The 9717-nt window shown below is 39.9% G+C and overlaps 1 protein-coding gene across 1 annotated transcript; it reads left to right on the top strand.

Moving 5' to 3' along the window:
• The first annotated feature begins 303 nt into the window (after positions 1 to 303).
• Positions 304 to 9466, top strand: LOC115516373 (bromodomain-containing protein 8-like). Its single transcript, XM_030318947.1, has 7 exons — positions 304 to 749; positions 2260 to 2523; positions 3171 to 3328; positions 4248 to 4337; positions 4436 to 4504; positions 7968 to 8145; positions 8715 to 9466. The coding sequence occupies exons 1-7, from the start codon at positions 444 to 446 to the stop codon at positions 8763 to 8765; spliced, it is 1116 nt and encodes a 371-aa protein (XP_030174807.1). The 5' UTR covers positions 304 to 443; the 3' UTR covers positions 8766 to 9466.
• Positions 9467 to 9717: the final 251 nt, after the last annotated feature.

Here is a 9717-nt window from a genome sequence, read left to right as displayed (position 1 = left end):
GATAAATATCTGGAGGGTGCTTCAGGTAATTTTAAAGGATGTTTTGAGGATTTAATGGTTGGTAAATTTAAAATGCCTATACACTGAGCAAAGTATCTCTTTCAAATGGATTGCCTTCCAATTGAGTTTAAGGGTGATTTGGGATAGAGGAATTCTGTTCAACTAGCTAACTATGCTCTTGTTCTTCCTTCCTTCCTTCCTTCCTTCTTCCTTCCTTCCTTCCTTCCTTCAAGGAAACCCAAGAAAGAATTATTAAATTATTTTAACTGTTTGACATGGGGCTTTTTCATTTTATTCCCAATGACAAAGATTTCCTCTCCTGTCTCCCTTCAGCTAGCTTTTATTCTTTCTAATGGTGAGTAGAAAGAAATTTCTGATCCTTTATCTTTCTGCTGAACTTGGGAGATGGAAACGTCTTGAAAACAGTGATGTGAGTGAATTTAATGCATTTTTTTTCTGTGTATTTACAGATGGGGCATGAGTGGGTTTGGTTGGATTCAGAGCAAGACTATCCCAATGACTCTGAGCTGAGCAACGACTGCAGGTCCCTCTTCAGCTCATGGGATTCCAGTCTGGATCTTGATGTGGGAAGCTGGAGAGAAACAGAGGAGCCAGGGGCTGAGGAACTAGAGGAAAGCAGCCCAGGGAGAGAACCTAGTGAGCTGCTTGTGGGGGACGGAAGCAGTGAGGAATCTCAGGAAGAGGCAGAGCAAGTCAGCTGCCAGAATCTGCTCCACTTTCTTTCTGAGGTAATGGAGAGCCATTGTTTCCAAAGTTTGGAAGTCCCAAGTTTCTAAGAGAATGCTTACCCATACACATTTCTACCACTTTTGATATTGTTGACTAAAACAAAAGCTCCATAGTGGCAAGAACTAAGTTAATGGCTATGTCTCTAGCACTTGGTGCTAATACAAAACGTGTGCCAAATATGTACTTTTTGGCTGAATGTTCTAAGATTCCAGGTATTAGAAGCCCAAGGTCATAGGAAGTGGGATTTCTCTGTGTAGGACTACCTTATGAATAGCATTGCAGTTTGTTTTTCTGAGTTATGGGAGGCAATGCCCAGACTCTTTTTGAAGCTTATAACGTGACTTGAAGGCAGTATTTTGCAGTGTCCTTATTACCTTGGTTAAGGTTTACCACCAGCAATAAACTAAATTGGACAGAGTCTGTGTGGCAACTTCACACATTCAGGAGAACCTAGGTAAAGATCAGCAAGAATCCAACTCCTATGTTGTGTTCCTTCTATCTGGATTGTCCATGGTGGATAAAAATTTTCAGCATTTTTTAGACTGCCACTCCCAATTGATCATGGTTGACACAACGTGAACAATGAGAACGCAAGCTTCTTGAAGAGGCAAGAACGATATCTATCTTGTTTACTGTTAGGTGCCTAGCAACTAGTCCAGTGTCTGTGTATATGAGATATTTTATACATTTTATTTTAAAAAAATTTTAAATGTTTATTATTTTTTTTTTAATTTTTTTTTCAACGTTTATTTATTTTTGGGACAGAGAGAGACAGAGCATGAACGGGGGAGGGGCAGAGAGAGAGGGAGACACAGAATCGGAAACAGGCTCCAGGCTTTGAGCCATCAGCCCAGAGCCTGACGTGGGGCTCGAACTCACGGACCGCGAGATCGTGACCTGGCTGAAGTCGGACACTTAACCGACTGCGCCACCCAGGCGCCCCTAAATGTTTATTTATTTTTGAGAAAGACACACAGTGTGAGTGGAGGAGAGACAGAGAGAGAGTAAGACACAGAATCCAAAGCAGGCTTCAGGCTCTGAGCTGTCAGCACAGAGCCTGGCATGGGGCTCAAACCCACAAACTATGAGATCATGACCTGAGCTGAAGTCAGATGCTCAACTGACTGAGCCACCCAGGCGCCCCCATTTTATTATTTTTTTAATGTTTATTTATTTATTTTGAGAGAGAGCACAAGCAGAAGAGGGACAGTGAGAGATAGAGAGACAGTAACTGAGGCAGGCTCCAGGCTGTGAGCTGTCAGCACAGCCTGATGCGGGGCTTAAACCAACAAACTGCGAGATCATGACCTGAGCTGAAGTTGGACACAGCCAACTGAGCCACCCAGGTGCCCCGATATTTTATACATTTTAAATGATGGAATGAATGAATTAATCCATTTCCATCTCAAACTTAGTCACATTCACAGTATAATCATGTAACATTATTAATATGTAGATGATCATTTCTATTGGTGTTCCTATGCATCTAATAATAAACTATGATTGCAGGTAGCTTATTTAATGGAGCCACTGTGCATTAGCAGCAAAGAATCAAGTGAAGGTTGCTGCCTTTCGTCTGGTGCCAAACAACAGGAGGGAAGGGAAATTGAAGCTACTGAAGGAGAAGAACCATGTAGAGAGCCCGGACAGCTTTCAGCCTGGGTAGACACCTTAGTAGCTAAGAAGTCACTGGGAGAAGATGGAAGGCCAGAGGTGGCTCCAGCTCCCTCAGATGTTTGTGCACTTCAGCAACTACGCACAGAGAGTGAAGAAGTAAGTGGATAACTTACATCATCTGACTGATTGGTCCTCTGTCCAGGGAGGCAGAACAGAGTGGTTACTGCATATAGGTTATCTCCAGTGAGTTAGCTACCTGGGCTCAAATCCTGGTTTTAGCACCAGTTAGCTGTGTGACCTTGGGTGTGTCAGTGAACATCTTAGAACCTCAGCTTTTTCTGCTGTAAATGGAATAATGGTGCTTTCTCTACCTTAGGTTTGCTGTGAAATCTAAATGAGACATTTCGTGTAAAGCTCTTAGCTTAGTACTTGGCCCATAGTAAGCAATGAATAAAATTTAGAATGCCATTGTCGTTAATATTGTCTGATCCGCTAGACTAGTTAACTTAAGGTCCACATGTCATGCTGACAGTTTTAAAAGAATACAGCATCCATCTAGCAATTAGTATATTGCTTTTTCATTTTTTTCTTGGGGTATGGAATCACAGTTCTCCAGACATGTTGTTAGCAAGAAATCATTGATGTAGGTCTAGTTAAGTCACCTTTCTCTGATTTCTTTTATAGCTTTATATAATTGACCCTTCTCATCTTAAGGTCAGATTTCATTTACCCCGTGCAGGTAGAATTACCTTGCAGATAGTAAATCTCTTTGTAAAGTTTCCTTTGTTGCCTGGCATTCTCAGGGGAAGGTTCAGCAAGAATCCAAAGAGGAGGACAAGGGTGAAGGGTATGTGTCAGAGTTGGAAGACCAGCCCTGTTCAGGTGAGTGTGATGATGGCTTCAGCATTCAGGAGACTCCTTTGGTGGATATCCTTTTCAGCCGTGCTACCTCCTCAAAGTCGTAAGTATGGATTTTTATCCAAGGTTGTTAAGATTCAGACTTTTATTTATGCCTATTTTTTTTTTTTTTTTTTTTTAGTGTTTATTTATTTTTGAGACACAGAGAGACACAGCATGAGCAGGGAAGGGGCAGAGAGAGAGGGAGACATAGAATGTGAAGCAGGCTCCAGGCTCTGAGCTGTCAGCACAGAGCCCGACGCAGGGCTCGAACTCACGACCTGTGAGATCATGACCCGAGCCGAAGTCGGATGCTTAACCGACTGAGTCACCCAGGTGCCCCTATTTATGCCTATTTGAATTTGTTACCATGAACATGGATTACTTTTATAAATTAAAGGAAATTAGAATTGCAAAACACTAGAAGTAGATTTAAATATAATTTTATTGTACAAATAGAAGTCTGTATGTTTTCCTCTTATAAAACAAATCTGTTCCAGGTGCCTGGCTGGCTCAGTCAGTAGAGTATGCAACTCTTGATCTTGGGGTTGTGAATTTGAGCCCCACATTGGGTGTAGAGCCTACTTAAAAAAAAAAACTGTTTCATCAACATTGAGAATCTCTTTCATAAATAACTTTTCTCTCTAATTACTATTTTTATTTATTCAGGAAACCTGGCTCAGTCAAGTTGCCCCTCAAGTCTAATACTCAAAATCTTCTTTCAAAAATACTAAAGCAGCTTCTCTTAACTTGAAATATAAAACTTGATATTACTTTTGGTTAATAGTGATTATTAAGAGAATATTTATAGAGTTTGGGGTCTCTTATGGAAGCATTAAATATGTTTTTACTCCTATGGTGTTACTCCCTTTAGATATTAACTAGAAGTGCTATGTATTAAGAAAATCTCATTACCCACCTGGGAGAGATAGAATACCATTTGTGAAGTTACTGTTTCCTTTCTGTCCTGTTTTATCCCATAGGTCTGATCTAGGGCAGAGTGACCCTGTTCAGGATCACTTGCTATTTAAGAAGACTCTCTTGCCAGTCTGGAAGATGATTGCCAGTCACAGGTAGGTCTCCACACCACTCTTGGCATTCACAGCCACTCTTCTCATTTAGAGTGACTTTCCAGGGTTTCTTCATCCTGTCAGAGTTTGTCCCTTTACAGGTTCAGCAGTCCTTTTCTGAAGCCTGTATCAGAAAGGCAGGCCCCAGGATACAAGGATGTGGTGAAAAGGTCAGTGAAAAAGGGGTCGAAAAAGGTTGGTTGCTTTTATATCTGTCTTTTCATACTTTTATTTCCCATTTATTAGTTCCTTCCTTCCTCTCTCTTTCTCTCTCTCTCTTTCTTTTTTTAAAGATTTTACTTTTTAAATATATTTTTTCATGGTTTATTTTTTTGAGAGTGAGAGAGAGAGAGAGAGAGAGAGAGAGAGAGAATATGAGTGGGGGAGGGGCAGAGAGAGCAGGAGACACAGAATCTGAAGCAGGCTCCAGGCTCTAAGCTGTCAGCATACAACCCAACACTGGGCTCAAACCCATGAACTGCCAGATCATGACCTGAGCTGAAGTCAGACACTTAACCAACTGAGCCACCCAGGTGGCCCATAAAGATTTTATTTTTAAGTAATCTCTACACCCACCATTGGGCTTGAACTTACAGCCCCAAGATCAAGAGATGTATGTTCTGCCAACTGAGTCAGCCAGGCACCCTGATTACTTCTTTATTTCCTTTACATTACTTATAAACTCAAGATATATTTTACAGCTGAACAAGTTTGTAAAGTTACGGTAAGTTTGGTCTTCATTTGAGAAGGAATGCAGGGAACAAAGGATAAATAATAGGCTGTTTTCTTTTTCAGCATTGATTTTTAAGTAATATCCATTCATCTTATATTAGTCTTTGATACTGTTTGATACTGCTCTTTTGGAACAAAACTTTAAATTTATTTTTTTTAAGTTTATTTATTTATTTTGAGTTGGGGGACAGAGAGAGAGAGAGAGAGAATCTCAAGCAGGATCTGTGCTGTCAGCACAAAGCCCAATGTGGGGCTTGATCTCATGTATTGTGGGATCCTGACCTGAGCCGAAATCAAGATTTGGATGCTTAACTGATTGAGCTACCCAGGCGCCCCTGGAATGAAACTTTGAAAAGAATGCTATATTCATTCAAGCAGTTGTAGGTATGCTAAGACAAAGATGCTACTCCAAATGTTTATTTACACACATTGGTTGATAGCACTATTTTGGATTTTTATAGCATAGTTCACCTAAAATGCTGTCATAAACTAGTGTATAAATAGTGTAAAAGATCAGGAAAGGACGTTTGGAGACAGACTACTTCATTCTCTAGATAAGGAAAGTAAGGCTCAGAGGTGCTCATGACTTGGGAGTGATCAACAGTGAATAGCAGAACTAGATCTAAGCCAGATTCTTTTTTTTTTTTTAAGTTACATCCAAGTTAGTTAGCATATAGTGCAACAATGATTTCAGGAGTACATTTCTTAATGCCCCTTACCCATTTAGCCCTTCCCCCCTCCCACAACTCCTCCGGCAACCCTCTGTTTGTTCTCTATTTTTAAGAGTCTCTTATGTTTTGTCCCTCCCCTGTTTTTATATTCTTCTTGCTTCCCTTCCCTTATGTTCCATCTGTTTTGTATCTTTTGTATTTTTAAATTCCTCATATGAGTGAAGTCGTATATTCTTTCTGTGACTAATTTCACTTAGCATAATACCCTCTATTCCATGTACATAGTTGCAAATGGCAAGATTTCATTCTTTTTGATTGCCGAGTAATACTCCATTGTGTATATATACCACATCTTCCTTATCCATTCATCCATTGGTGAACATTTGGATTATTTCCACACTTTGGCTATTGCTGATAGCGTTGCTGTAAACATTGGGGTGCATGTGGCCCTTTGAAACAGCATACCTGTATCCCTTGAGTAATACCTAGTAGTACAGCTGCTGGGGTTGTAGGGTAGTTTTGTTTTTAATTTTTTGAGGAAGCTTCATACTGTTTTCCAGAGTGGCTGCACCAGTTTGCATTCCCACCAGCAGTGCAAAAGAGATCCTCTTTCTCCGCATCCTTGCCAACATCTGTTGTTGCCTGAGTTGTTAATGTTAGCCAGTCTGACAGGTGTAAGGTGGTATCTCATTGTGGTTTTGATTTATATTTCCCTGATGATGAGTGATGTTGAACATTTTTTTATGTGTCAGCCATCTGGATGTCTTCATTGGAGAAGTATCTATTCATGTCTTTTGCCCATTTCTTCACTGGATTATTTGTTTTTTTGGGTGTTGCATTTAGTAAGTTGTTTATAGATTTTGGATACTAACTTTTTATCTGATAATGTCACTTGCAAATATCTTCTCCCATTCTGTCTGTTGCCTTTTAGTTTTGCTGATTGTTTCCTTCACTGTGCAGAAGCTTTATTTTGATGAGGTCCCAGTCGTTCATTTTTGCTTTTGTTTCCCTTGCCTCCAGAGATGGGTTGAGTAAGAAGTTGCTGCAGCCGAGGTCAAAGAGGTTTTTGCCTGCTTTCTCCTTCAGGGTTTTGATGGCTTCCTGTCTTACGTTTATGTCTTTCGTCCATTTTGAGTTTATTTTCGTGTATGGTGTAAGAAAGTGGTCCAGGTTCATTTTTCTGCTTGTTGCTGTCCACTTTTCCCAGCACCATTTGCTGAAGAGACTGTCTCTATTCCATCGGATATTCTTTCCTGCTTTGTCAAAGCAGGAAACCCATATGTTTGTGGGTCCATTTCTGGGTTCTCCCATTCTGTTCCATTGATCTGCGTGTCTGTTTTTGTGCCAGTATCATACTGTCTTGATGATTACAGCTTTGTAATAAGAACTTGAAGACCAGGATTGTGATGCCTCCAGCTTTGGTTTTCTTTTTCAAGATTGCTTTGGCTGTTTGGGGTCTTTTCTGGTTCCATACAAATTTTAGGATTGTTTGTTCTAGCTCTGTGAAGAATGCTAGTCTTATTTTGATAGGGATTACTAAACCCGATTCTTAACTTCTAGTTCAGTCCTCTTTGTACACTGCTGTGTCTTCTCTTATATACCCACTTTTTGTGTCTCATTAAATAATTATTTAGGTAAACATTGACTTGATTCACACTCTTTTATCTCCACACAAGGAGAAGGACATTTTTAACTTTTGATTATGTAGTAAGAGAAGTAGATTAAACAAGTATATGACTACACATTGTAAACAGTCAGTCAGTCAGTACGATGGGAGTGACTCATCATTGGAGCTCTTTACAACTTTGGTACCTGGGGCTAGCATTCCTCCTACAGTAGTAAGAGTATAGTAGCTGGGCTTGTGGGCTCTGGAGTCAGGCTGCCTCTGAATTGGAATCCAAGCTATGTGACCTTGAGCAAGTATTTAGCCTCTCTAGATGTGTTTCCTCTTTGCCAATTGGTGATAATAAGGCGCCAGCTTATAGGTTTATTGAGAGGATAAGTGAGTTTATGTAGAAAGTACCTAGCACACCTCTTGGCCTATTGTAAGAAGTCAAATGTTAGCTGCTATTGGCATTTTATTATCTGATGGGTATTGTTATCTTTGCTACTGTTTTATTTGCTATTTTCATTTACTACTTGGAGAGCTGGTTTTTCATGAGAGCATGTTAGGTCCCACATATTCACCATGAAAATTTGATTTTCTCTCGTTTTTCTTGGCCACCTGTAGACCCATGGACTTAACTAGCCTGAAAAGGAATCTGTCTAAGGGACGGATTCGTACCATGGCTCAGTTCCAGAGAGACCTGATGCTGATGTTCCAAAATGCTGTGATGTACAATGACTCTGATCATCATGTGTACCATATGGCTGTGGAGATGCAACGAGAAGTCTTGGAGCAGATTCAGGTAGTGTATGTAAGAGAGTTATAAGAAGAAGGAGTACAGCCTCTGGAATCTGATTTTAGTAAGTCTGAGAATAAGAGTGATGTTAAAATGACCTGTGTTCTCAGAGTTTATGTTTAAAGGTGATTAAAATCCCTGAGGTACTAACGTTGTACCTACTGCTTTGGAAAACCCTAAACCTCTGTAGGACCAGCTTTAATAGAATAATGAAGTAAAGTAGTATAGGAATACAGGCAGCAGTGAAGAAGTCTCAAGAGAGTTGGGAATACAGAAGTAACAGGAGCTCCTACTTCCAGAGCCTCAAATCAGAGGGCTAACCATGCAAACCAAAGACTGGAGTCACTCCATTTTTTGGTTGCTCTACCTATTGATATTAATGTATGTTCACACTGTCTCATCTATAGGGGTAAGACATGGTAGCCAAAAGAGGACAGAGAGTTTCTTTTCTGGGCAAGACCATACTTTAAAGAAAAAAAGCATAGTCAGATCTTACTGCAGAAAAAGAAATAAAATTACAGTCAAATCTCTGTAATTTTTAAGATTCATAGCTTGCTATTACCTTGTCTTTGTAGGTGCTGAGTGTTTGGTTAGACAAAAGAAGAGACTTAAATAGTATGGAATGAGAACCAGCCAAGCCTGTGGATGTTGGAAAACCTCTTTTGTTAACCAGGAACTGCTATCCTGACCTTTTCTGGATTTGGGACCTCTTATTGATAGTTACAGAAGATCCCAGTACTTGTTTACCAGTTCTCTGTTGTCTTTTCTAATAAGAAAAATGCCTTAATTCACAACCAAGGAGTCAAAGGTGCCTGTGGACATAACATAAAACAGGGAAAGCTGAGATTTGGGGCTAAGCCATAAATGTTGCCCACAGCTTTGTTCCATAGGCTTTATTTAGATGTAACTAAATTAAACGTCTTATAACTGCTCTGTAAATAAATGTTATTTCACAAGTTATAGGTTGCTTTTTAATGATTACAGAATCTTGTATTAAAGGACAGTATCTGGTGGAATGAGTAAGGTACTTGATTTGGGTTTCTTACATATACTGTCTGCAGTTGGATGGTGTAGGATGAAGCGAGAGTGTCTATGATTTGTCTCCGTATTTATAAAGTTGAGATAATTGAAGCATTCTTCAAATGGCTAGGAGGGTGAAATAAGATGAAAATGTTAGAAAACATCTAGTGCTCTTAAGATTCCCAAGGGGGAATAAAGATGCCTGTAGGCTGGCATGCTCTGTTGGATAAAAGAAACCAGCCACAGCAATTTCTTACTTGACACATCCCCAAAGGCAAGGGAATTAAAAGCAAAAATGAACTATTGGGACCTCATGAAGATAAAAAGCTTTTGCACTGCCAAGGAAATAATCAAGAAAACTAAAAGGCAACCAACGGAATGGGAAAAGATATTTGCAAATGACATATCGGACAATGGGCTAGTATCCAAAATCTATAAAGAGCTCACCAAACTCCACACCCGAAAAACAAATAATCCAGTGAAGAAATGGGCAGAAAACATGAATAGACACTTCTCTGAAGAGGACATCCAGATGGCCCACAGGCACATGAAAAGATG

The sequence above is a fragment of the Lynx canadensis genome, chromosome A1 (assembly GCF_007474595.2).
Source record: "Lynx canadensis isolate LIC74 chromosome A1, mLynCan4.pri.v2, whole genome shotgun sequence".
NCBI classification, from domain to species: domain Eukaryota; kingdom Metazoa; phylum Chordata; class Mammalia; order Carnivora; family Felidae; genus Lynx; species Lynx canadensis.
Note: the sequence above shows the minus strand (reverse complement) of the source record. Positions and strands in the feature narration are given on the sequence as shown.

Coding starts and splice junctions, on each gene's coding strand:
- LOC115516373 (XM_030318947.1), top strand. CDS start 444: ATGCATTTTTTTTCTGTGTATTTACAGATGGGGCATGAGTGGGTTTGG. Junction 2,524..3,170: donor TACGCACAGAGAGTGAAGAA/GTAAGTGGATAA, acceptor TGGCATTCTCAG/GGGAAGGTTCAGCAAGAATC. Junction 4,505..7,967: donor TACAAGGATGTGGTGAAAAG/GTCAGTGAAAAA, acceptor GGCCACCTGTAG/ACCCATGGACTTAACTAGCC.